Source organism: Nanorana parkeri, unplaced genomic scaffold, assembly GCF_000935625.1.
Source record: "Nanorana parkeri isolate BGI_ZX_2015 unplaced genomic scaffold, ASM93562v1 scaffold821, whole genome shotgun sequence".
Lineage (NCBI taxonomy): Eukaryota > Metazoa > Chordata > Amphibia > Anura > Dicroglossidae > Nanorana > Nanorana parkeri.
The window spans coordinates 336,270-364,063 of NW_017307089.1; the positions used below are offsets into that span (position 1 = coordinate 336,270).

At 39.9% G+C, this 27,794-nt stretch overlaps 1 protein-coding gene across 1 annotated transcript in view; it reads left to right on the forward strand.

The window, feature by feature from the left end:
- Positions 1-27,794, forward strand: part of ABI3BP (ABI family member 3 binding protein) — a 141,998-nt gene that overhangs the window by 111,102 nt on the left and 3,102 nt on the right. The window contains exons 20-23 of the mRNA XM_018565197.1: positions 9,063-9,142; positions 12,643-12,672; positions 17,614-17,775; positions 22,665-22,787. Of these exons, the coding sequence (XP_018420699.1) occupies positions 9,063-9,142; positions 12,643-12,672; positions 17,614-17,775; positions 22,665-22,787 (395 nt within the window). The remainder of the gene's footprint in view (positions 1-9,062; positions 9,143-12,642; positions 12,673-17,613; positions 17,776-22,664; positions 22,788-27,794) is intronic.

Sequence of the window (27,794 nt, forward strand, 5' to 3'; positions counted from 1 at the left end):
GTTGCCACCACTGGGCTCTCTGCCCCTCTTCAGGACTAGTTCACACCAGCTACAGTGTGTTCCGGCCCCATTGGGTGGGGGGGCAAAACAAAGTGAGCCGGTCAGAATGCGATCCAGTGCGTTCCAGCACCAATTGGGCCAGAACGCATTGTGGTTGGTGTGAACTAGCCCTCAGGGATCTATTTTGGAGCCATTCAGCCCCAGCCACCTGAAATGCAGAGAGTCAGTGACTGCATTTGTAGACCGTGCAGCTATCTCAGGGAGGCTCTGCCTCACGGTGAGATGCAATGAAGGGAATTTATCAAAACTGGAGCAGGCAAAATCTGGAGCAGCTGTGCATGGCAACCTATCAGCCTCTCTCTTTCATTTTCAAAGATTAACTGAACAAACTGAAGAGAGAAGCTGATTGCCCTGGGCAACTGCTCCAGATTTTGTCTGCTCCAGTTTTGATAAATTCCCCCCAATGTATTCTTCAGAACTTGGTGAGATCACTCACTGCACTCCTAGGTGATCGCTTTTAGAATGCCAACATATGATGATGGCAGATGTTATGGCTGGGACACACCAAACTCGGTACAAGCGATATTGGCCAGGATAGAAGTGAACTAAACTCCATACAGGATCTCTTTATAAAGATGAAAGTGGAACACAGACTTTCAAATTCAAAAAGAAACCCTTGAGGTCTGAAACTGTCATAAATGGAGATGTAACTGTTGAACACTGGGTAGCAGGCTTTCTTACCACTGGTGCAGCCCACAACAAGTTTTGACTCTAAAGAGCTGATAAGCCAGGTTTAAGCCATTCTCGCTCATCCCTTCATACCTAGTGTTCACATATTAACACTAGTCCACATAAGACATCTATGTCGGTTATATCACTCAGTAAAACTGAGCAGGCACTTCACTGCTCCGGAACTAGTATCCGACCCTGGGGTTGAACCGAATGAGTTTCCAGCATATCACTCTTTTCCCAGCATATATGAAGGTACATGATAAAGTGTCTTTAGTGACAGATGCATCTAGTGACTTGTACAAACTCTGTTGCCCTGCATATGTGCCAATCCTGTAAATGTGGGACTCCAGTTGATGGATAGATGGATGATAAAGAATAATAAATCAGTTTATATGCATTGTCAGCATAATTATTGAGTATTGTAGTGGTGTCTAAGGAAACACACCTTGACAAGATATTCATAGGTAAATATTAGAAGAGTGTGCCCATATGCTGCTTCCTGCCTTCTGTGATTATAGTCTGTTCTTTTACCTTTTATAATTCATGGGCAATATAATAAAGCTTGATTTAAGACACTGACAGAATAGAGCTGTGGACATCTGGGTGGATATGCGCAGTAGTGGGCTGCATGCACAGTAGTTCCTCTTAGGCCAATATAGCATTACTATCCATATGCTGCATATGTCTAGTACTGACAAGTATATAAAATAGTTTATTCTAGTTCTGGTTTGTGACCTTTGTTACCAGGACAGAAAGTGAGATGAAACTTAACATTTTACAGTACTTACTCCAGTGACAATTGTCAAATCAGAGACTACTGCTCACATTAGGAGGTTTCCTCTCAAATTCAATTGCGTCTCCTGGAAAGGAAGTCAGAGTAAATCTTCCTAATGATACAAACAACAATAATCTAACAGTGGCTTATTGGTTAAAACTTCTGCCTTCCAGCTCTAGGGCTGTTGGTTTCTATCATGACCAGGATGCTTTCTTCATGGAGTGTTAATGTTCTCCCCGTGCTTGCATTAGTTTCCTCCCAGCACTTCAAAAGACATACTGATGGGTAAATTGGCTCAACCAAGCGCCCCCAAGTTAGCTACCTCACATGATAGGTGATTTGAGTCTACAGGGTGAAAAGCACTATTGAAATACAAGTTAAAAAAAAGAATTTCCAACCCTTCCCTATTCTATCCAAAACTAGAAAAATAGGTTTTGGCTGGACATTCATGTTAATATCTTAACCCTATTCCTGTTAAATGTCTGTATCTGATTTACTGTGAAAACAAAACGTAATCCACATTATGATCTCTGGAAGTTATCTTCTGTGTTTTCACAAAGTACAGTCATAAGTAGGAATAGCACAATAGCACTGGCACGCTGAGTTCCATGTTTTGCATTATCTAGCCTGACTCAGGATGTTATTTGAAGAACGTGACATGCATTTCAATATGTCGGACAAACATGTCACACCCATCGACTGCACTGTCTGCAAGAAGGACAGCCAAACGGTCACAGTTTCTGTAAAAGTTAACACAGCAATAAATTACAACTACAAGAATGTAAATTTTCTGCTAACACTATAAATCTAGTGAAACTGAGTTAATGAGGATGAGTCTACTGACCAAGTCGTTTCTGTTATTTCAGACACTGGAATTGTGTATGTCTCCCATTAGTTACATTAAAAAAATGCGCACTTTTTATTCATCCAGTATTCCCACCATGTTTGAAGATCCTCTGACTGGTCAAAGGAGATTTCATCCTGGCACCAGGCATTGGCTAAAGTGTGCACTATAAAATTACAAGTACTTTCCAGTCAATATATTATTTTTTTTCTGGCATTATAATCTGCATCCAAATAAAATGGCTTGGCTATCATCTGAATACCTGCATCCTTAAAGCCCAGCTGAACCTTCAGTTTAAATCTTCTAAATACATTCCAAGTGAAACAAAACGTGTTCAAAGTCATGCAGTCTGTTGTCTTTAGAAAGGAGTAAAACAAACCCCCTCTCTAAAGCTCTGCAATCAGTAAAGCTCTGGCTTCCTGCTGATTGGAGAGTCCTAGCTCTCCCACAGCAGGGGGTGTGTCCTCTGCAGAAAGACCACTGCTTATACATAGAGAGCAAGGGTCCTTCTCTACAGCACGCTGGCAGGGGCAGGCTTTTCTCTTCTGATTGTGGCTGCTTACTCGATAAACTGTAAAGCGCAAAAACTTTAGGAAAATGTTATTCAAAATCAATTGGGGAAGGGTGACTTTAATTTCTGTACCAGAATCTCAGGACAAGAACTAAGGGGACACATATATAAACAGCTTTCTTTGGAGAGTAGGGAAGGGCAAGAATTATCAGTAAGATTCTCTCACTTCCATTCTTAAGCAGTGACAAAACTCTTTACAACAGGAACACAACAATAAAAATCTGACATTTTCTAAACCTCCCCTATTCTGTGGTACCACAACAGGATTTTCTGGCACCGCATGCGCATCCAAAAACTTTTCTTTTTTACATTTTACCTTATATTAATTTATGAATGTAAGCTATAACCCCAGCCTTCAATTGATAGTAAATGAAAATCAGGATTTGACTGTCAAACTGACAGCCCAACCCTGCTGATTACACTGTTAGCACAGCTCCGCTAGGGGAATCAGAGGGGGGTCTTCTGCCATATTGACAGTCACTCTGCCACACCCTGCATATCAGGAATGCTGTCAGTGAGTGGCTGTTACACTGACAGTGGAGGAAGAGGCTTCTTTCCTAGCTGAGCCCCTTACACCATCACGAAATGTGAAATGTTTGGGCTTCACTTTAGTATTAGTAGTATTCAGCTACCTGTAAGATTTGATTTCATGGGCTTTTTGTTTCTATGGCTTTCTAATATATTATATACTATACTACATTTTGTATTGTTTGTTTTGCTAAACATACAGTAATGCCCAATGTTGGCAAATTAGATCAGGTTTTTCTTACTCTAAAATGGCATACCACTTGTCCTTGCCCAGTCATTCCATGAGACCTACTAACCCATTTTTTACCTGTGCAGTTGTCATTATGTTGCCGATAACATCATGGCTTGTCCTTACTTTCCCTTTGTCGGTGACTTTCTAGAACTATGTAGAGGCACAGAGACACGGTTTTACAATTTGAGGAATATTATCATTGGTGACCTTTCTTCAATGGCGTTAACACATCACAGTAAAATGAATCATGCTGGTGATTTTTATGTTAAGAATGCAGCAGATGGAAGTTGAATTTTGGACTGGAAACGCTTTAATAATACACATATTAACAATGATGAATTGTCCCTTCAAAACAAGTGATCCTTTTTGTACAGCTGGCATTAAAACAGGTTTTCACCTACCTCTTTTTATTAATGTCTTTTTTTCTGTGTCCGCATAAAAGAAACTGATTATTTTTGCACTTGTTATGTACTTTTTTTTTTGTCTGAATCACATATTTAGACACTGAGTTTATAGTCACACATTACATATTTAAGTGAATAAATGCACATTTACTGAACATTGCAAGTGTCTGAAATCTTTACAGTGATACTCTATTAGCTTATTTATATTACAGAAACCATCCCTAAATAAATAAAAGCTTTTCATCTTCTGATGCCCCAATACCACTTACTGAAATTTCCTATGTGACAGTATAGTGGAGCACACAAGCTGGTGTTAAGCTGATGATACTAATACTGTATCATAGCTGCTGTATGTTTGGTCTGAAAACAAGATGCCTCACATTTACCTTATCCCTAGAGGCAAAGGTTTCTCACTGCAGACTCATCCCACAAACATGCTCTCAAATCTTGTGGAAACCCTCTCTAGAGGAGTGGAGATTGGTATATTTGCGAATTGGAAGCCAACCCCATATTGACATCCATGGTTTTAGAATAGGAGCTCATTTTAATGAGATGGTCAGTTGTCCACAAACCTTGCATGTGGCATGTGTGTGTATGTAAATATATACATACACACTGCCCGCCCCCCCCCCCCCCCCCAAAAAAAATGATGGGGTCCACATAACCTTTATGTGAGAAGTTATGATGACATTCCATGCAACCTTGACCACTCTCACTGCTGGCCCTACTCTCTCTTCTTGCCACTGTTGCTACTGTTGCCAGCCCATTCCATGCTGTCAAGGCATCTACTGGAAGTCAAGCATAGACATCTGCATGAATGACAGCTGAATCAATAATAATGAAAATGTGGGTCAAGCAGTAAGAGCAGCACTGAAAGTCTGTATGCAGTAGCTGCAGATCATTTAGCTGAAAGTATACACAATTCAGACCATGAGATCTGTGTTTGTACACCAATGCCTATTTTAATGGTCTAGGCCCTGGTGCCCAACCTGTGGCCCTGAGGCCACACACAGCCCTTTAGAACTTATTGTATGGCCCTCAGGGCCCCTGTAGACAGTAGTTTGTATTTTGTTTCTGCCTAAGTGCTTACTTAAGCCCGTGAAGTGAAATATACTTGATGCTGGATTCTAGTAGTTAAATAGTTTGATTTCTTTCACACTACTTTTTATGTGCTGTCCACGCCTTTTCTCTTTTTATGTTTTTTCCTCTGATCCTAAAATGACTCTGGCTATGACACAAGTATTTAGTTAAGGAGGAGTAGGGAACACAAATGTGAAAGCATTCAATTGTTATTGCAGAAATTATGTAATTGTGACACATTGGAATAGTGGTTAGCACTTCTGCCTTGCAACATTGGGGGTCATTGGTTCAAATCCTAGTCATGACACCATCTGCAATGATTTAGCATGTTCTCCCTGTGCTTGTGTTGGTTTCCTCCTACCCTCTATAAGACATTCTGGTAGGTTAATTGTCCCTGTATGTGTGCATGTGAGATAGGGACCTTAGATTGTAAGCTCGTTGAGGGCAGGGACTGATGTGAATGTGCACTGTGTAAAGCGCTGCGCAAATTGTCAGCACTATATAAATACCTTTAATAAATAAATAATATGTCTCCAGTCTTTGACTGTCTCCTGAAGTATACCAACATTTCCTGTAGCATGTTTTCAGTCTCTGACCATCTCTTATCATGCCCACAGTCTTTAAACATCTCCTATTGCATGTCTGCTGTCTCTGACAGTTTTTTGTAGCATTACACTGATTGAATATTTTCTGCCCTTTGGTGATGTCAGGGCCTCCTATTATACACCAGTTGACACAGTGTACGGTAAACAAATTACTAAAAGAACAAAAAAACTTGGGAGGTTATTATCAAAAAGAAATTTGAGGCCATTTCTCCACTGTTCTTCACCTATTGCACAAAGATAAGCTGAAATTCCCTGATTATATGAAACTTGTTTGCTGTTTCTTCTAAGGGTATTATCGTCCACAAATCTACATATACCCCAGTTTTTTTCCACTGAAATATATTTTCATGACCTCATTCTTGAATACAAACTCCTGCACAACAAGTTCAGTTATGCAGTGTTCTACTTGAGTAGGCATGTAAAAAAAAAAAAACCATATGACATGGTTTCTTACAAGCTAGAAATGTAATATCATTCAGTGAATGTAACCTATGTGTGTACTGCATATTTTGTTTACTTCACTTCAAAAGCTTGTCATATTCCAGCTCTATACAACGCTGGAGTGTGAAAGCTGAGTTCTGCCAATGGAAGATTACAATAATTATAACCATTACAGAAAAATAAGAGAAGAGTTCGTGCTGTTCTATAGCATTATGGATAGCTATGTTCACAAACAAATTAATTAGCTGAAAGAGATTGAGCAATATGCAGCTGGATCTTACAGTAATTCTCAGTGCAGATGGAACAAGGCCTGGACAGTTTTCATCTTTGGAAATCAAATTTTGATGATGTATTTTGGCAAGCGGAATCTCTGTCCTAAAAAAGCACATGATCGGAACACTGACAAGCTCACTACCCAGTTTGACTACGTATGATGCATTTAGAACTTGGTTCTTTGTGTGAAAGATACCTGGCATGGTAAACACGACGCCCTATACAATAGAGCAAAACATTGAACCACTTAATATCTATCATCATACAATGTTTTACTTTAAATTATAAAGATTCAATGAGGGAAATGTATCAAAACTAGAGCAGACAGAATCTGGAACAGTTGTCCATGGCAACCAATCAGCTTCTATCTTTTATTTTCAAAGCTTAACTGAACAAACTGAAGAGAGAAGCTGATTGTTTACTATGGGTATCTGCCACTGATTGTGTCTGCTCCAATTTTTATAATTTCCCCCCAATATGTTTTAAATACCATAAAATCAATATACCCTGCTTTCTTCTTTCTGAGTTTGGTTCGGCACAGTGGCACCTGGGTACAATGATATGACCACAGAGATAAGTATGGTTTATAGTGTCTGTGTTTACTAGGTTGGTGGAAGCCTTGGCTGTGCACCAGTGTTCCATTAAACTCTATTGCAGGAAGGAGGTAAAGCACTCTCTGTTTGTCTTGTAAAAATATATAAAAATATTTACCTGAATCCACCAGACACAAGTATGATGGCTAATATATTAAAGGAGCTCATACCCAGTTTCCTGGTTTCCGAGGACACCAAATGACCATATTCTATTACACCACGTAGTCACGTAATTTTAGCTAAAATTCAATTTTTGTTTTAGAGAGCATTAGAAAGCATTTGAACCTCTGTTTTGCCTTTATTGGTGTCTTTCTCTCTGCAGGGGAGATTGCCTCTCACATCCTGTCCTAGAGATAACCTGACACTCCTTGGCACAGAGGATGTCTCCAAAACAGGAAATGAGTGTCGCCAACAGGTTCACACACAACAATAAAAAGTCAAAGGATTTAAATTTAACATTTCCAGTCCCAGTGACAGGCAAACAGAAGTAGCAATCTCCTCAACAACGATGAAACACAAAAATAAATACCCATCAGAGATTTGAACATTCAGTGCTGGAGGATCGGAGAGGGGAGGGGGGAATCCCTGTGGGGAGCGGTGACTGACAGTCACCACTCTCTGCAGGGAGATGTTCGGGAAGTGAGCAGATCAGTGGTATGTGTTCACTCACTTCCCGATTAATACAGCCGACCTGGTACAGCTGCAGTGTCACACGTCGGCTCTAACTATGGGGATGAGTGTAATTCACTTTCCCCATAGTTACCTTTTTAAGAAAACAATTCCATTACAGGAGAAGCTCTTCAGTTCTACGAGTATGCAGGCATGATGCCACCCAGCCAAGTTTACTGTAAAAAAAACTGGCATACATGCTGTTGATTACAGTTTAGAAGTGTTTATATGTTAATTATATACTGACAAAGCAGGCCTAATGTTTATCTGAACTTGCATGTCTTTGGTGCACAGAATGAACCATAAACTCCACTGGGACAGGGATTAATGAATAATGAGCAAACATTCTTGCTAAAGTGCTTTGTAACATGTAACTGTTTTACTTTGGACATAAAATAATAATCATTACAGATTTTGTTGAGAAACTTTCTGCCTCTTTTGTATAACTGGTGCTGTTGAAGTAAAGGTCAGTAAAAGCTGTATACTTACTAAAATGTTATCTGCATATATACTGTATGTACTCTGTGTGTGTGTATGTAATATATATATAGTGTATATACTGTAAATATATATATATATTTGAGTGTGAAGTAAAATCTGACCACTCTGCTACCTGTGGCGTTGTGCGCTGTATGTAGAAAGCAAAACTTTTAGAGTTTAAAACCTGAGGTTTTGTCTGTGTCCCATTGGGGAGATTCCCCTTCACACATACGATAGGAAGTGAGAGGATATCTGTTTAAAATTGGAGTAAATCCCCTCTTAGGAAGCTGTCAAGGGAAGAGGTGTCCCTATTGAAAGATTATTTTTTTCCTATTTCTTTTCTGGTGACAACTGTACACTTTTGGATTTCCCATCCCTTTCTGTCTCCGTGGCCATGTTCACCAGGAGAAGATTAGTCCCCCCAGTAGGACACAGACAGCAATAAAAACCTAGCAAAAGTTTTAACTCTTTCAAACGTTTTCCAAAACATGTACAAGTTTTTGGCTTTTCATGTGAACATGCAGCTTGTAAGGTGGACAGAAGTGGCGGCAAGAGGAAAGCATTGTAGGCAAATGCAGCCAGGGGCACCTATCTCATCTTGTAATATAGGCAATTATAACAAGGATTGTAACTGTTCCAATTAATGTTGTTGTCTGCCCACATGTATCTTGCCTACACTCCTACACATGAGATCCACCAGAAAATGCTTAGATCAGGCAACTGTTATCTCTGCTCAGTGTGCTTCTGGCAGCAGTAGAGAGCTTGTGATAGGATCCATGTGAAGAAAATCTAAGGAATTTTTTTAAATCTTATTTTATTTTACATAATGTTACAGATATGATTTCAAAGTGGTGCCAACAAATCCTCTCGGTGAGGGTCCAGTCAGCGCAACAGTGAAATTTAGCACAGAATCAGGTAATGTTAAACATATTTAATGGTCGTATATAAATTACTAGAATCTGTAGAAGAAAACATTACACTCTCACATTTTCTACCCATTTATTAGATATTGTTATACTGTTCAAACTATTTTCTTGCTTTGCTGTAGATGCCACAAGTAATTGTTTCACATTCCCAACTTTCTGAGTTGAGAAAGAGGGACACACCTTCCAGCACAATGTATTTAGGTAATGAACACTAGACTTGTGCGCCGTCAAAAAATTAGTTCCGTTTCATAATATCCATTATTTCGTATTTCGTAATTCGTATCCGAAACTCAATTCGGATTCGTACGAAATACGGATTTTCATTAGTTTCGGCACATTTTCGTAACTTTACGAACATTCGTTATGATGAAGATAAAAAGCAAAGTCGATGTGGTAGTTGTTTTTTTATCCGAAATACGAATTCCGTTAACGGATTCCCTATCCGAATTTCGTATTTCGGACTTAAAAAAAACTACCATCAACTCCAATATAAATGTACTTTGCTTTTTACCTTCAATAAAACGAATGTTTGTAATGGAACGAAAATACGTCAACGGAATTTCGTATTTCCTGCCTGTATTTGTAATGCAACTCTCAGCATCAGAAGAGAACCTCTGATTGGTCAACCAAAACGAAATACGAATTCCGTTAACGGATTCCGTATCCGAATTTCGTATTTCGAACTTAAAGAAAAACTACTATCAACTCCAATATAAATGTACTTTGCTTTTTAACTTCAATATATAACGAATGTTCGTAACGGAACGAAAATACGTCAACGGAATTTCGTATTTCCTGCCTGTATTTGTAATGCAACTCTCAGCATCAGAAGAGAACCTCTGATTGGTCAACCAAAACGAAATACGAATTCCGTTAACGGATTCCGTATCTGAATTTCGTATTTCGGATATAAATTCGGAAACTGCAATTCTGATTTCGTATGCTTACAAATCTACGAATTTCAGGAAAATTTGTACGAATTTCGATTCGTAACGAAACGAATTGCACATGTCTAATGAACACACCCCTGCCATGTCCCCAGTAATACAGGCCAGTTATGCAAAGAATGTATATGCCAAAAATGATTGGTAAAACCCAGAATTGTTGTTTCCACCTTTTCTTTTCCTTTTATACTGACATTTCAAAACAGTAAACATGAAAATTAAGAGATAGGATGAAGGAAGTGCAGAATAACACTTTTGGTGGTAAATAGCACATTTTCATAGATATCTGTACATCAGACCAAAAAGAGGGACAACTGAGGAGGACATGATGGGGGGATTTGGTTCAAGATGAGAGACAGTCTTTCAAAGTAAAGGATAGTTGAGAGGTATTGTTTTATATGGCACACTTGTATGAATGATTTGTAAAAGTGCTTAGCAGACACTCCTGTGTCTGCTAAACCTGGATACAAAATTTCAGTCTTCTGCCTGGTTGTGTATCTTCTAACATCCAGGCAGGAGGTGTGGGGCAGTCATAGTTAGCTATTACATGTGCTTTTACCTGTATTTCTTAGGACACGGATCTAAGTGCCAGTCACTGCCAGTTAGACGCACGTACTTGAAAGAGCCTATCAAAAAAGTTGAACCATTCTAACAATCTTTTACAAATAAGCTTATATGAATCAATTTACATTTAAATAGATGTTTATTCCTCATTTCCTAACCTATTAAAAACATTAAATATCAAAATACCCCACTCATCACTAATCCCTCTAAGATAAACAATAGGTTCAAATAGAATGCAATTCAAACATTTATCTGCTTCTTTATATAAAATGTTTTCAAAAATATACTATATGGTCAAAGGTTTGTGGACACACGACAATCAAATCTATATTTTTTGGTGAAAAGTATGTACAACCCTGAATATTATTAAGTTCAGATGTTTCTTGTGAAGGGTACTGTTACAGCATACAAACACATTTTAGATATGTGTGTCCTTCCAACCTTGGGTATGTTTGGGGAAGGCCCTATTCTGTTCAGCATGACTGAGCTCTGGGCACAAAGCCAGGTCCATAAATACATGGTTTGATGTGTTTGCCGTGGAGGAACTTCAGTGGCCCTGACCTCAACCCTATTAAACACCCATGGGATGAATTAGAATTGTAGATTGTAAGTCAAGTCTTCTCATCCAACATCTGTACCTGACTTAGAAAATGCTCTTTTGGCTAAATGGGGACACATTTCAACAGACACACTCCAAAACAGAAGAGGCTTGGAAAAAGTTGGAAGTTGATCTCCATTAAAATCATAATTATCACTGAGATATTATTTTCTACTGTTATAAGTGATTTTCATTGATGGCATAGATTTACTTTTCAAAGTCACCACACAGGGCAAGGCAATGAGTTCACTTTAATGTTGGCTCCAGAGCTGCTTACAATAATCTTCCATTTGTACCCTGGCTGCACCATTATTAAAATTAATTCCATGAAGCGGAAGAGTAAGGTGTCCCTTACTCATAAATTACCTGGATTTTAATAAATAAGCACTCCATATTGGATCACACTTATGTACAGTATACTGTATACCAAATAGGACGGGCCCACTTCCAAGTGCCCTATAGGACCCTTTCCCAATTCTGTAAGTAGTTGAAGTGATTAATCTGCCATATTGAACATTCACTTACTGCAAATCAGTCCAAACCTAGTACAACTCTGGTTTGTGCAAATGAATCCAGTCATCATTATGTGCTGCTTTGAGCAATCAATCAGAGTGTATCTTGTATTGCTCTAGCTAGTTTTGCGTAAATTCCATTTGGTTTGTATAGGATATCACACTCTCTGCATTGTTTATTGAATAAGCCTGTTGAAATGTAAACTAGAAAATATTAAATTACTGTACAGTAAATGACATAATATGACATAATATCCAAACAGTTCAGGCAATGGTCTATAACAAACATTGCTTGTGTAAACACATTTGTAAATGTAATCTGCATTTTATTTTCAACATACATCGGATTCCCATTTGGGTAGCATAAGAAAGCGCCTAGTAATCTAGAACACACAAATTATCCACTGCCCAATGCGGGAGGGATATTTCATATTTATTTTAACAAAGAACTAATCAATCGGCATTGATGTCAAAAGAAAAATGCATTTGTTTTTTTAAAAAGTTTAGATTTTGAGGTATTAAGTTTCTAATGACAGCTGAAAAATCCAAAGCTATAATTTAGAAATATTAGGCATCATGGGAATCTGCGAGAGATTTGTGTTCCAGAGCAACATCTCCAGCTGCCTCCACATCTGGTCATAATCTCTGTGCGTTGAGAAACATGCTAGAATAATGGCCACGTGTTCTCTGTCTGTCTCTGCGCTTGTTGGATTGCAGGGCTCATGAAAGTGACAGGTATATTGCCTTACGTCAGGTGTAAATAAATGTGCTTGTTTCCATGTCCCAGCCAAGGCAAGATAATGATGACACTGAAAAGGTCTTTCCTATCATTTGTATACAGTAACTTATAACTATTTTTTCCTCTCTGCAGCTGATCCAAGAGTGAGCGAGCCAGTTGCAGGTAAGAAACACTTTTTTTAGATCAGTAAAAAGTTGCCTAATCCAAAATACTTTCATAATATATTTACTGTGTGGCAATGCATTGTAAAATAATATGTGAAAAATACAATAGCTCATTATTTGGCAAATTTGATACAAAATGGCAAAATGCATTAAAGTGACAATAAACTCAGGAGTTAAATCTTAAAAATGCATTCAACTACCCTATTTTTAACAAAAATGCATCTTATTTGTCTATCACTCGGCTGTAGATCCTCAAATCATCTCTGATTTGGTGATTAAAATGTCTTTCTTTCTGGAGGGTGGCTACTTTTGTTCCCCATGGTCCTTATGTGTGTTGTAAAGTAGCCACTGTTCCAAGCTTGCTCCCATGATGTTCTACAATCTCAATACAAATGAGTAAACTAAACTTGAGATTGTAGTCCATCACGGGATCGAGCTTGGAGCGGTGACTACTTTACAACACACACAGGGACCATGAGGAACAAAATTAGCCACCCTCCAGAAGGAAGGAAGGACAGTGTCAGCACCAATTCAGAGATGATTTGAGGATCTGCAGCTGAGTGATACACAGATAGGATACATTTTTGTTAATAGTTGGGGTACTTGAATGTATTTATAAGATTTAACTCCTGAGTTTAGAGTCACTTTAAGCTTATTTTAGTGGGCTGTAGAATAAGCAATAAGGTGGGAGGAGCGATGCAACAAATCAACCAGGTGGGCGTCCAGGCACACACATGACCAGAATCATCTCCAATCCTATCATAGCAGACAAAGCAAAAATACTCAAAGTAACCTCAGCATTATCTCAAAGGGCAATCTGATAATCAATTAAATACGTTTAAAACAACAAACAAACCTACTAGGACGTATGTTGTAAAGGAGCTTGTACAAAGGTTAAGAGTATAGATGTAGAAATCAGTTGGGCCTGTATATGGCCAGTAGTTTACTGTATATAGCCAGTAGTTCTAGTAGGAAAACCGCCAGAATTGTTTGTAAAGTAGTCGCCTACCCTGATGGTGACATAGTAAAGCATATGTGGTCAGTAATTGCTAAACTTATCTGGTTTTAAGCAGCCATGTGGGTATAGCTATAAAAAGCCCATAAATACCTGAGATTTAGATTATCTGCATCTTTCATTTACCTTAAGTGTGTGTCCATCCAGTTTGCAGTATGACAAAAATGGAGAGGGGGGAGCAGTCATTATATAACTGCTGTTGCCTATTAGTCAACCCCCCAACAATTGATGTCAGCTGGTGTGTATGGCAGCAGGGAGGTCCAATGCACACCAAAAAAAAAGGATTAAAAAAAAAAGAAGAAAATGCAACGTCCGCATCAGTGACAGTCCTAGATCCAGCCCCTCCCCCAGACAGACATCCCAATCCAAATGAAGCAGGAAAGCGTCTGACAAGGGAAGGAGATCAACCCAGACATAAACCATCACTGCATCCGGACGCCCAAACCTCCAACGCCCATCTACTCGATCAAACATACTATACATCCCATCTCAAAAATCCCATTTGTGTTAGTAATAACTTTGATAAACAATATATCATAGCCTATCATCAAAGCATACATCAATAAGTGGTAAAAACCAAATAGTGTCCTCCATTAAAATGTTGGACTTTTTGTTAACATGAAAAACATCTCGCCAAAGCATACATCCAGCAAGATGGTCAATAAATGCAAGAATTAATATCAAATTGTGAATGACATAGTATGAAGCGGAAAGTGTATATGTACAACATAGGTATCATATAATAATGAAAGCTTACACAGGGAGATTATTAGGCCAGCAAAGGAGTCAATAAATGCAAAAGTCCACATCCAATACCAAATGGTCAAAACTTAAAAAGAAAAGCTGGAGTCATTCTATATGATGTCCTAACCTAGCCACCTAATTGAACTGGGTACGGTGAGGGGCAGGGGACATTTATAGTGACAAGGGGGTTTTTTGCTTGGTATGTTCTACAAAACCTTCCCAATGTTGCATAAGGAAGACAGTGATTTCATCTCATCAGTTTCCCATGCTCTGATTTATACTAGAAACTATACACCCCATAACTATAACACATGAAACGTATAAGCATACATTAAAATGTCAGAGACCATACTGTTTATTTAGCAGTATTCATTCTATTAGTCAGCCACAGACATGCATCTAAATGTTCCCAGAATATTTCAAAGCACAACAATATGCTTAGTGGAGCAAAGCTTAGTGGATGTAAATAAGATTTAAGGATGTGACAGAACAAAAGGGGGTGCATTCCACATATCCAGAATGACATCAGTTTTTTTTCTGAAACTTTAGATCAGGGGAAGATGTGCTCTGTGATCTGCTATTATGTATTGCATGTGTGCAGAAAATCAGTCATTTTATGAACACAATATTACGCTCCTACAGGGTGTATCCAGTTTCCAGAAGTGTTCTATTAATATGATGAATAGCTGGCATTCAATAATATTACATGGGATCCACATATAATCAAACATCAGATGGGCATCTTCCAAACAATGTTAGACGTCATCAAATGATATGCAATAGTAAATTCTAAATATATGTGCCTTCCCAGCAGCCCTTGTTTAGGCATACCGGCACAGATTTAAGGGCTCCTGAAATGGCCAATGCAGAGAATAAATATGGTTGGATTATGAAGGGAGGACTTCGCAATGCTTACAATGTCTGGATGTCAAAATGTTTTCTTCATTATAAAGAAGAAAGAGTTGAAGACATACACACAGGACTGCTTGCAATTTTCAACATGGCTCATGTTGCAATTTTTCCATGGACCGTATGTCACGCCTAGATTTTCAATACGTAAAATAACAGTAACAAAGGTGAACTTGTTTATACACATCACTAATATATTTTACAATGCATTTACATACTTCAGATATAGATATGCATCTTGTATATTTATATATAACACTCCTGTATATTTGTATTGGTATTTTCCCCCCGATTGTTTATTTTGAATAACTATTCATAGTAAAAAGATTTTTCTTACAGAACTTCAGTTTCTATGATAATGTTAGTAAGTCTGTCAGCAGAACCTAAAAACACACCAATTTGTAACACAGTTTCCTATACATTTCAAGTTTCAAGTTTACAACCAATGCATTTAAGAGCTTTGTTATAATTACGTGAACATAATCCTCAATGTAAAATGCAGTGAGAATTAAGAATTTGTTAACCCATTCTCCTACCATATGCACGCAGGATTTATCAAATTGGACATAGGAATCAAATGAGCTCTAAGTTACTGCATTAAAGTAAACCTTTCCTAAGAGAAATATGGGGACTGTGATTGCTGGCCTCCTGCTAAAAATGCTACTTGCTCGATTCCCCGGATTCGGTACTCTCTGAGTCACTGACTAGGAACAAATGTTCCAATAAGTTAAGTCGGAAATCCTTATATGCAATCCTATGGGTGTGGGAATCAAAGTATTGAAGCCAGAGTGTGACAACCAGGCAAATAGCATTTGCAGAATCAAAAGTCAGCAATGGAAACATACCAGTCCCCAGGAAAGATTTCCTTTAAAGCCAAACTCCTTAAAGCCGAACTCTGGGTTTCCTGGGTCACAAACCAGAAATAAATAGGCAGATAAACACTTGTGACTTTTTTTCATTTTTTGTGATCTACCCTTATTTCAGATTAACATTTTTAAAGTAATAAATCCAGTGGATAAGCATAATAGCCAGGCAGCTAGCATTTTTCAGATGGAGGTCAGCATTGGGCATCGATGTGTTTAAAAAAAAAAAAACTTGCTTCAAAGAGTTTTTTTAGTCTTTTTAAATTTTATTTAGATATGTATTTAAAGCTGAAATCTGGGATAAACAAATATTGTCTAAATATGTATTTCAATTGTGGTGTCCTTTTGTGTATTTCTTCCAAATTTGTGCAGTAATCGAGCATAAAACAGTTTCTGCAGGTTGCCTCTGTCCATGAGCCTCCTGTAATGCAGACCTTGTACAGGCTGACTGGCCTTGTTTACACCCCACTGTAGTATTTTGGCAGACAGCATGCTGGGTCCCACATATAGCTCTGCTTTCCGCATGATGTATGATGTAAATTATCATATCAGTGTGTGTTCATTTCTTTAAAATGGTGTTTCTGTTTATAGTTAGTAATTACACATATATATGGGGCAGCCATAATTGCTCTTTACTTATAGGGAGCTTGCTGTGAACCGATTTCCCTCAAGTCTGTCAGTGACACCCCCTTTCTATGCCCAATCAGTTGCAGCCCGGGCATTCCCCGCCCCTTTGTTACATCTAACTGCACAGCAGAGAATGCCCCGGCCGTAACTGATTGGGTCGGAAGGGGGAGTATCACTGACAGTTTTGCGTGGTCTTGGGTGAACTCCAAGCCCACGCACATCACTGCTTTTTACATGCAGGCTCTGCTTTCTGCTTTAGTGTGATGCAAGATGATTTTACTTTACTGCTTCTTCCCACAATACAAGTCTAGGAGTCCACCAAGCTATAGAAAAATATGTACCATGGGTGTGTCTGATATCTCAGCCACTATTAAACATTAGGCACTAATCTGGCTCTAGTGGCTAATCTATAAATATGTACATTTGATACATAACAAAAATATGAAAAAACCAATAAGAAAAAAATAATAAAAGCACATTACAATTAAGGTAAGACAGATATTTCAAAAATAACTCAAAATATGTGCACATTAAAAATACCCTATATTTTTCTTTAAATGATTACTACATGCTTGTTCCAATTCATTATTGACTGGCCAGCATGCTGCCCTAATACCAAATTTAAAAACAAAACAAACTAAAATTAGTGGTCTGTGAGTCGTATAAGTGTTATCGCCATAAAAGTTAACAACATTTTCTACATTTCAGAACAATTACTTACATAGCATATCATCCTATGTGTTGCTTTATTAACTCTTGACTTTCTCTTCACCGTACACAGCAGGAAAAGATGCAATATGGACAGAAATCAGGTTTAAGTCAGACTCCTATTCAGAATGCAGAGGGAAGCAATTTGTGAAGAGGACGTGGTATAAGAAATTTGTTGGCATTCAGCTGTGTAACTCTCTAAGATATAAGATTTACCTCAGCAACTCTCTTACAGGTAAAAAGAAAGACTGTATGAGTATATTTCTATACTACCCATACACATTTTGTAGTTAGTAGTACACATGCCAGTTTTTTAGCAATTTAAAGTCTAACTCTAGATTCAGCAGTTACCCCCCAGTCCTTCATCTCCCTGTGTTAAAAACACTCGGGCATCTAGGCGTGCGCATTGGGGTGTGCAGGTGTGCCTGGGCACACCCTAATCACCCCGAGCGCAAAATCAAGAACTGTGCTCTGATCGGAAGCTTGCTCAACCCAGTGGCGGCCAGGGATGTGCAGAGAACGAACACGTCTAAAGAGATGCCGGGGAGGATGTGTTTTATAAAACTGTGTATGTATGTATGTATGTATATATATATATATATATATACTTGGCCATACTACTCACCCTCTTTACACACCAGCTCTGCCCTCTGCATCTTCCTCTTCCGCTGGTCACTGCCCCCATTCCAAATTGGATGACCCCCAGCATCATGCAACTCCTTCTTGTGAACCCAGGCTCTCAATAACACACCCCCTATGCTTGCCATAATTGTGCAGTTTGGATTTACAACATGATGCATAGACTAGCATCCACAGGAGAAGGAGCAGATGAAGGATCATATTCATCATGTGACCAGCTGAAAAAAACTAAATGTAAGCTACAGTATGTCTAGTTTATTTAAAAATGTAGGTGTGGGGAGGGATGCAAGAGTGAAGAATAGGGGTAGGGAGAAGGGGATGCCAGAGTATGCTTTAATTAAACAAATGTAGGTGTGGGGAGGGATGCAGAGTGAAGGGCAGGGGTGGAGAGAGGGGGATGCCAGAATAGGCTTTAATTAAAAAAAATGTAGGTGTGGGGAGGGATGCAAGAGTGGAGGCAGAGATGGGGAGAGGGGAATGCCACAGTTGGGGTTTAAACCACGTTTAACAAGCTTTCCACTGATCATGATCAAGAAGCTCATGGAAACCTACACACAACTATATTCTTATTTATAAGGCAGGGATGGTGTTCTATTTCCTTGATCTCACTGTTTGCGTTTCTAAAAGGGCACCCAAGATCATTTCCCAATCTGACCATGAAGAGACAGATATTGGGGACACCAATCATCTTAAGTCTATGGGCTCTCTAAAAGCAAAAACACAGTTTCAGTCCAATTACAAATGGATGTACACAAATTTAACTATATGTGCCCTTTTTTGATAATACTGCGTGCGTTTTCAATCTTATCTGGTGTGAATAGGCTCCTAAACCTGAACTCAGGGTTTCCCTTCCCTCCCCAAATTTCCTGGACTGCAACATTTTTCCAAGATGCCCCCTCAGGCCGGAGCACAGTCACTGATAGCTGAACACCAGGTTGAGGTTTATGAAAAAACACCCAAGAACTGTATTTTGAATGCAGCTGATGTAAATACATGGAATTTTGATTCCAGCCTCATGTAATCTCCTGTACACCAGCACTGGGATAGGGAGGGACAGTACTAGGAGCCAATTGGGCAAGCTGCATTCCCAGGTGCTGACAATGAGCCTGCTGACATGAGTTGAGAGGAATGATATGAGCTATCTGCTGTTGTTCGTCCACTGTACATGCCCCGGTCATGGGATTAAGCTGCAGTAAAGAAAAGTCAGGTTGCCAACTTGGCTGTGCTAGCTGGCAGGGCTGTGCAAATCTTTGGATTGGGTGGAAAGACATACAAATCCATTGGCAGGCAAACTGATCCCTTATATGTATTTTAGTGTATTTCAGCTTTAAATGGGGCACATAAGCTACTTAGTTTTTATATACATTAAGGTCCGGAAATAATTGGACACTGAGACAAGTTTTGTTGTTTTGGCTGTTTACCAAAATACATTTTGTCACAGTTACAGTTAAATAAATAACCTGGGCTTAAAGTGCAGTCTATCAGCTTTAAATTGAGGGTTTATACAACCATATTGGAGGAAAAGTTTAGGAATTACAGCTCTTTAATATGCATCCCCTCTGAAATCCATCAGAGAGATAGCAGCAAGCAGGGGTAGGCACGGGATAGGCAGTGACCGAGGCTGTGGTGGACATTTTCCAAAGTACAGAGCCTAGTGAAGGACACCAAGGTACATTTCAGCAGTGCTGTCCTCTTCAAAGCCTTAAACCCTCCCCCACGTCAGCATTGGGTCCCTATTCAGCCTTGAACTGTTGTGAAGAATGTCACCAGGACACCGAAAAATCTTTTCAGGATCACCATCATTTTATTGAACAGTTGGCAAATGAATACAAGCGCTTTCGGGGACGCGCACGGTCCCTTCATTAGGTTTCACATCGTCAAAGTGCAAACATCAATGTGGGTTTAAATAGACATAGAGATGTGGACAACAAGCCACACTAGTTTCATCAATGCTGTCACGATATGTTTTCACCCCAGCGTCAGGCATCAAGACTCAGCACCCAGACTCAGCACTCAGCACCCAGACACAAACTCAGCACCCAGACACAAACTCAGCACCCAGACACAAACTCAGCACCCAGACTCAGCACACAGACCTCTGCTTGCTTACCTTTACATTCCAGCAGCAGCCACTCCCGACTTGCTCTTCTTCACTTCCACCCGCTAAAAAGAAAGCTCCGCCCCCGAAATGTACTGTACGGCTGCGGCGGACCCTGCAAGGGCCACTCGTGGACACCAGTACCAATCACTGGACAGCAGGAACATTAGGAGTGGCCAAATAAACAGTTTGGTACATTCTGAGAAAAAAAGAGCGCACTGGTGAGCTCTTCAACACAAAAAGACCTGGACATGCACGGAAATCAACAGTGGTGGATGATCGTAGGATCCTTTCCATGGTATAGAAAAACCCCTTCACAACATCCAGTCAAGAGAAGAACACTCTCCAGGAGGTAGGCATATTATTATCCAAGTCTATAAAGATTAGACTTCACAAGAGCAAATATAAAGGGTTCACCACAAGGTGCAAACCATTCATAAGCCTCAAAAAAATCTAAAAAAGCCAGCCCAGTTCTGGAAGAGCATTCTTTGGCCAGATGAAACTAAGATCAACCTGTACCAGAATGATGGGAAGAAAAAGTATGGAGGAGGCTTGCAATAGCTCATGATTCGAAGCATATCACATCATCTGTAAAACACAGTGGATGCAGTGTGATAGCATGGCCATACATGCAACTAAGCAGGACCAGTCAAATGGCATATGTCAGATGAAGAGGAATCTACAAGAAAAGGAGAGGCACATAGACATGGTGAACACCCATTGGGGACACAACCCTGCCACAATAGCAGATACAAGGTTAAAAGTGAGGTCCTCCCTTCTTTTACTAGTTTCGTGTAGGCCTATTCCTTACAAGCTCCAAAATCAAGGTATGAAAAGAAAGCAAAAAGATGAGGATGGTCATAGCTTAAATACTTCCAGTAACTGAATAGGCCGCTGCATTGTGTAAAAATAAGAGTTGCATGTGGAAACCTCAACATTGTCCTTAAAACTACACAAAACCTTTGTGCTATAAATCTGTCTGGTGCAAGCATTTATCTGCTATTACAATGTTTTTCCACAAACTGGATGAATATTATGGTTTCCAAAATATGCTTTTGTTGCTTCATTATGCATGTTAAAGCTGAAACATGCCTTTGGTAAACAATGTCTTCCATTCAAAGCTCTTTGTTATAATGAAGAAAAAACATAACTACTGCTGATGTGGAATGTATATCTGTAAAACGCAGCTAGAGGGAGGGGGATCTTACCAGACTGATAGGAAATGCACAATATATGGCCGTAGCCAAACATAGAGGACCTGGTACTTAGCAAATACCCAACATGTTCTTAAACTCTTTACAAAAATCACTAAACCAATTAGTTCATCCTGCCATCAAAGGAGTTTACAATTTAATGACCTAATCAAAAGCATGTAAACAGTGACAAACTAAAGCAAAGAAGAATGGGCAATCTCAACAACCCCTATATTGTTGGACTACAGGAAGAAGAAAAGCATCCATAAAACATGGGCAGAACGCATAAACTAGATCGCTGGAAGTTAAGCCAGGAACCAGAGTAGCAAGATAGCAGGGATAGCCAAAAGACACTGTACTTCTTGTGAAATCATTTCATTTAATTTCATTTGGTTCATTTCTCTGATGCCATTGCTAACAGTTTCCCATGCACATGTTTCGTATTAGGTTAATTATTTGCTTATGCTACTAAATCAAACAGAAACATGAGATGTGGGGGTACGGTATAGAAGCAGAAACTAGGAAAATGGCACACGAATGTGAAACTAATAGAGGATGGATATGGACAGGGTGGGCAAAGACTGAGCACTGATCCCCAGGAGAATATCCAAGCAAGGCAAAGTCCAGTGGGAAAAGTGCAAAAACCTAAATCAAGTATAATTTATACTTCAGTTAGCAGATTTTCCGGAAATCTAGTTGGTTGCAAAGGTTACTACACTTTGCACATTATTATTGTTATTTGTACTGCCTTACAAGTCACACGTTCATCTTCAAAAAACACATGCATGTGTTTGTCCATGTAGCGCCCCAGAAAAAAATAGGGCACCAGCTGTGCTGATAGGTCAGCTTGGAATATCTGAGCTAAATAAAACTCTATTGGGGAATTTATAAAAACTGGAGCACACACAATCTGGAGCAGCTGTGCATCTCAACCAATCAGCTTCTCTCTTCAGTTTGTTCAGTTAAGATTTGAAAATGAAAGAGAGAAGCTGATTGGTTGCCAAGCACAGCTGCTCCAAATTTTGTCTGCTCTAATTTTGAGAAGTTCTCAATACATGCGTATGAAAATGGCAATGAAAAAAAATACATAATCATTTAAGTATGCTTTAGTTTGTTTTAACTGTGGATGACGTAAACTGTTGATAAAGTTCTGTACCTGCGGTAGCATGGTGACATTAACATTTCTATTCCTAGGCACCTTTTATAACATAGGAGATCAGTCTGGCTATGGAGAGGATCATTGCCAGTTTGTTGACTCATTTCTTGATGGGAGAACAGGACAGCAACTTTTACCCGATCAACTGACAGCCAGAAAAGGTATTGCACTATATATGAACAGAATAATTGTGTTGACATTAATATTTGCTAGGTAAATGTTCTATGCCATGTGACAAAGCAAGAACCTACACATAGATTGGTCATTCTGAAAGTGTATGTAAAGCCAAAACCTTTTTTTTTTTTTTTTTTTGGTGGTTTTTGAAAAGTTTGGAACCTTTTTTTTTTTACTGTTGTACCCCTGCTGGGATGATTCACCCATACCTATTGGTGGAGATGACTATTATCTCCAGTACAGAAAGTTAGGGGTAATCCAACATTTGTACATTGTCACAAGAACAGAAGTTGAGGAGGAATATCCCAATGGGGAACCCTGTTGTAGTGAGAAAAGGGGCAATCCCATCCAGCTGATTTTTCTCTTTACTGAAATACCATACACTGTGCCTCTGCTCAAAGGTGCTGGAAAGAAGTGGGGGAAAAAACGGCTGGACCTGCAAGGTTTGTTGTCCTATTGGTGTTTCTGGACAATTAGAAAGTGTAAGAGTTGGTATTGGTGATCTGACTACTGTGCAGACAGCTTCTAAATTCCAGAGGTTCTTCACTGTCTCCTTGGTTTGTATTAGACATGTAAGCTGCAGAAAAATTTGGTTCGGGTATTTCGTTATTTTCGGGATTCGGATCTGAAATTCAATTTGGTTCAGGATTCAGATCCGAATTTTCGTTAGTTTCAGATGAGTTCATTAATATTTGTTGCGTATACCACAGAAAACCATATACAGATAATAAGCCCTTCACGATACCAACGCTAGCATCTGGGCTGTTTAAACAGACTCCCGGCAGCAAAAGCTCTGTTTGAACTTGTAAAGCCGACTGTCAGCTTTGCAATAGAAGCAATTCTGGCGACTCAGCTGTCACCAGATCGCTTCTATGGCCTGGTGAAGGGTACCCCCCGCCCGACACCACTGCCGTGCTTCCCAGGCTCTGTTGCCCCTCCTACAGGTCCGGGACCAGCTTCTCTGGTGTTGGCAGGGAGCTGGGGAGAAGATGGACGAACCTCCGTTCGTCGATCCCCTCCCCGTTCTCTGGGACCGGGAGCGATGCAGATTGCATCACTTCTAGTCCCATAGCTGTCAGTGCTGGACTCCTGAAGCCCAGCTATCAGCTATTGAAGTGCGATCTGCACTCCAATAGCTTATTTGGAGTGTAAAGGTGACACTGGGGGTCTTTTGGACCCCCAGCATCACCTTAAAGAGTACCTGCCACCACCATCTGCTATCACATGTGGGGATTGTAAGCCCCCTATGTGACAGCAATTAAAGTAAAGTATAAAAAATAAAAATAACAGTTTTTAAAATTAACATTACATTAAATGAATCTAAAAATACTGTAAATTTTTTTTAAAGTCCCACGCCCCCGCGAACACGCGCGTCGCCACGTTAACAAGTGTCGAGTGCGCCTATGTATGAGAACGACGAACGCGCTACACATGTTGGGTATCCCCACACACGTCAGAGTGAGAGTAACAATTCTAGGGCCAGTATTTTTGGGTATCTCTAAAGTGATGACCTGTGGGGGCTTTTAAAGTGTCTTCTATGGACTTTTTGGGGTACTGAAGTTTGTCGCCCTTTCACGGAAGCACACAATTTATTGCCTGGGCATGTTGAGTATCTATTTACTGGTTGTAACCTCATCTTTTATATTTCATTTTTTTTTTAAATGTATTGTGTTGTGGGGCATTTAAGTACATTTTTCACTAAATTTTGGGGTTTGATAAGGAGTTGCGCTAATACCATGCAACATAAATATTTGCAACTGCCGCCATTTTATTCTGTTGGGTCTTGGATTTCAGAAAATATATCATGTTTGGGGGTTTTAAGTAATTTTCAGGCCTAAAATGTGGAGTATAACATGGGTGCAAAAAATGGAAGAAAAAAAAAAGGTCTCACTCATGAAGGGGTTAATACTAAAGCTGAATCTCCTAGACCCAAATGGCATTCGGGATCCAAATTTGCCATTCGGGTCTGGGAGCCATATACATAAATTACTAAAGCTGAGGCTCCTGCTCCCATTCGGAAATTCAGATCCTTTATGCCATTTGGGTCTAGGAGCCTCAGCTTTAGTATTACATGTATATACAGTATATGGTTCCCATGTTGCCGTAACAAAAATTTTTATTCAGACCCATTTGGATGCATTAAACCGAAAAACACATCTGACTGGCCAGAAGAGTCACATGTCCGATTCAGTTTAATTTTTGAACGAAATTTGGACGGGATGCGAAATTCGGAAACAGAAATTCGGATTCAGACACATTCAGATGCATTGGGATTCGGAAATTCGGATGTGTCCGAATTTCAGAAAATGTTTCAGGCCACACAGGGTCCCCTTCATCAGGCTTGAAATCATTTCAAGCCTGATGAAGGGGACCCTGTGTAGTCCCGAAACGTTCCTATTTGTTTTGACATGAAGTATCAATAAACAGACGTGTTCTCCACTTCAATATGGTGTGCTGGTGAATCTTTAACAAGTTTCAGTATTGGCGGCGCGATCCAAGGTCACTTTGAGAACCCACGCTGACAGGGATAGTTGGTAAGGAGTGCAGCAGGATTCTGGAATGCATGCGAATTTCAGAAAAATTTTCAGAATTTTTATTCAGAACGAAACGAATTGCGCATGTCTAATTTGTATTGTCAAATTGTAGGATTGTGAATTAAATCACCACACTCCAGACACATCTTTATTCAATCCATGCATTCTCACACATTGTACAAAACAATATCCAATTTCAAGTCATCACAGTCCTGATACATTTTGTCCCTTAGTAAGCCCTGATGAAGGGGGTATTTGTATGAGCTCTCAAGTAACATGTTGGCTACTTCTGTACTTTCCCCTCAACCCTACATTGTATAACGATGTGTCTGGACTATTAAATAGAGTGCGACACTTCAATTCACAATCCTGCAATCTGTTCTGTGGATCTGTGCTTTTTAAACCTTTCTTGAAAATTCCCTCACCAGTCATCTGATCACCAGTCTGACATTTGGAAGCAAAGTCTTGATAGATGCAGGACTTTGCTTCCAAATGTCAGACTGGTGATCAGATGACTGGTGAGGGAATTTTCAAGAAAGGTTTAAAAAGCACAGATCCACAGAATAAACGAGGCAAAGGATTGCCTTGCCAGTCCTCAGATACAGATTCCTCTCCAGTCAGCAGCACAGTAATGACCAGTGGCGTAACAATCACTATAGCGACCCAGGTACCCGCTATGGGGCCCGGGGCACAGGGGGGCCCGGCAGGACATCTCCCTGATCACGTGCGGGCTGCCTGGGTTGCTATGGCATCTCAGGCTGCTTGCTGTCACTGGTGGCTGTGAGGAGGAACGAGTCGCTATGCACATGTGCAGCGGCAAGTTCCTCCTCACAGCCGCTGCTGAGTCGGTGACAACCAGCAGCTTCGGAGGAGGTGGCTGGGCCCGTTGTCAGCAGTGATGGAGGAGGTGGGGCCCAGCGATCGAGGAAGCGGGGCTTAGCAATGGGGAGGCGGGGCCAGCCAATCAAGGAGGCAGGGCCACCAATCTAGTAGGCGAGGCCCAGTGACTGAGGAGGCGGGGCCCACAAACGATCGTAGAGGAGAAGGAGGCGGACAGAGGATCGGAGCAGACAGGTAAGAGGGCTTGACCGCCCACCTGAGACCCTGCAGAGCCCACCATAGAGAGTCTTAGGTAATAACTTAATATACCCTTACTTAAGTTGTCCAGTTGCATCTTGCAGTCTCTCTTTTTGGAGTGTTAAAAACAGTTCTTTTAGCTGTCAGGAATAATACAGGGATGTAATCCACCCTATGCAGTATCTGCCTAAGAAGTCCAGGTGAATGTATTCACAGAGCAATTCATCCTGGCATTCAGTGATGGCCGGTGCAGAGGAAGTGGAGCCCTCAAGTGCATGCTTTAAAAAACCCACATAATTGTGCTCCACTTTAACCTCACACAGGAAATGGACATGCTGATCTAGGAAGATCTTCAGATTATAAAATGTCAAACTGTCAATGTCAGGACTACCAATTTAAAGAACGTTGCACTCCAGGACTCCTGCTCGTCACTCTGTACCTCCACTTTGTGTGAGTCAGGTGGACGTTAAAGTGTATTTCTGCTCATGCAACCAAACTGGGATAACACCTGCTTTATATTTGTTAGATTCACATAGTGTAACTTTAATAAGTATTTAATCATTTAAATTACTGCTTACTTTTTACTTGTTCTCTTCTTAATATTCCCAAACGGAAAAATCCTACCTAACTTTCCTTTCATCAAGGAAACGTGACACTGGTCCAGGAAGACAATAAATCACAGCAATCCTTTATAATCTAGGGGTCCACCTGAATCAGTGAATTTGTTTCCTGTATTTTGTGAGAACCGTGCATTCAGCTTGTGCGTCCTCTGGAGAAATTGTTCATCCTACCTCCGCACAGCCAATTTTGGAACTTGACTAAGTGATATCTCATGTGCTTTATGAAAGGGTTATTCACAAAAGGATGAAGTAGTTTGGAGAAGGCAGCAGAAGAGAACGCTCTAGGACAAAATAGCTGATATGGAAACATTCTCCAATTCAGCTATGTTGTCCAAAATGGCTCACTTCTTCAAACTCTTCATCCTTTTGTGAATAACCCCATTAATGTGAGTTCAGTAAGCAACAGAGGTTTTAGAACAGGCGTTAAGGAGACAGCGGTAAACATTTGAAAAGTCGCTCAGAGCTGCCCCTGCTGGCTGGATAGAAAACTGCATAATATACAAATTTTAGATGAACCAAATAAAACAAAAAAAACTTTTTACAATGTTTATTTTTGGATTGCTGACTATTCTGAAGTAAGATAAGTGTACACACAACCATTATCCTTGGGTTTAATCAAACCAATTTGGTTAGGATTTCTGGATGATTAGTAGCTACAAGCTAATGTATACTATGCTGATTTGTACTTTAGTAAGCACTATTAAGAGAAATGTATGCTGCAATAACAGAAGATCATTTATGAAAACACTTCAGGGGGGGGGGG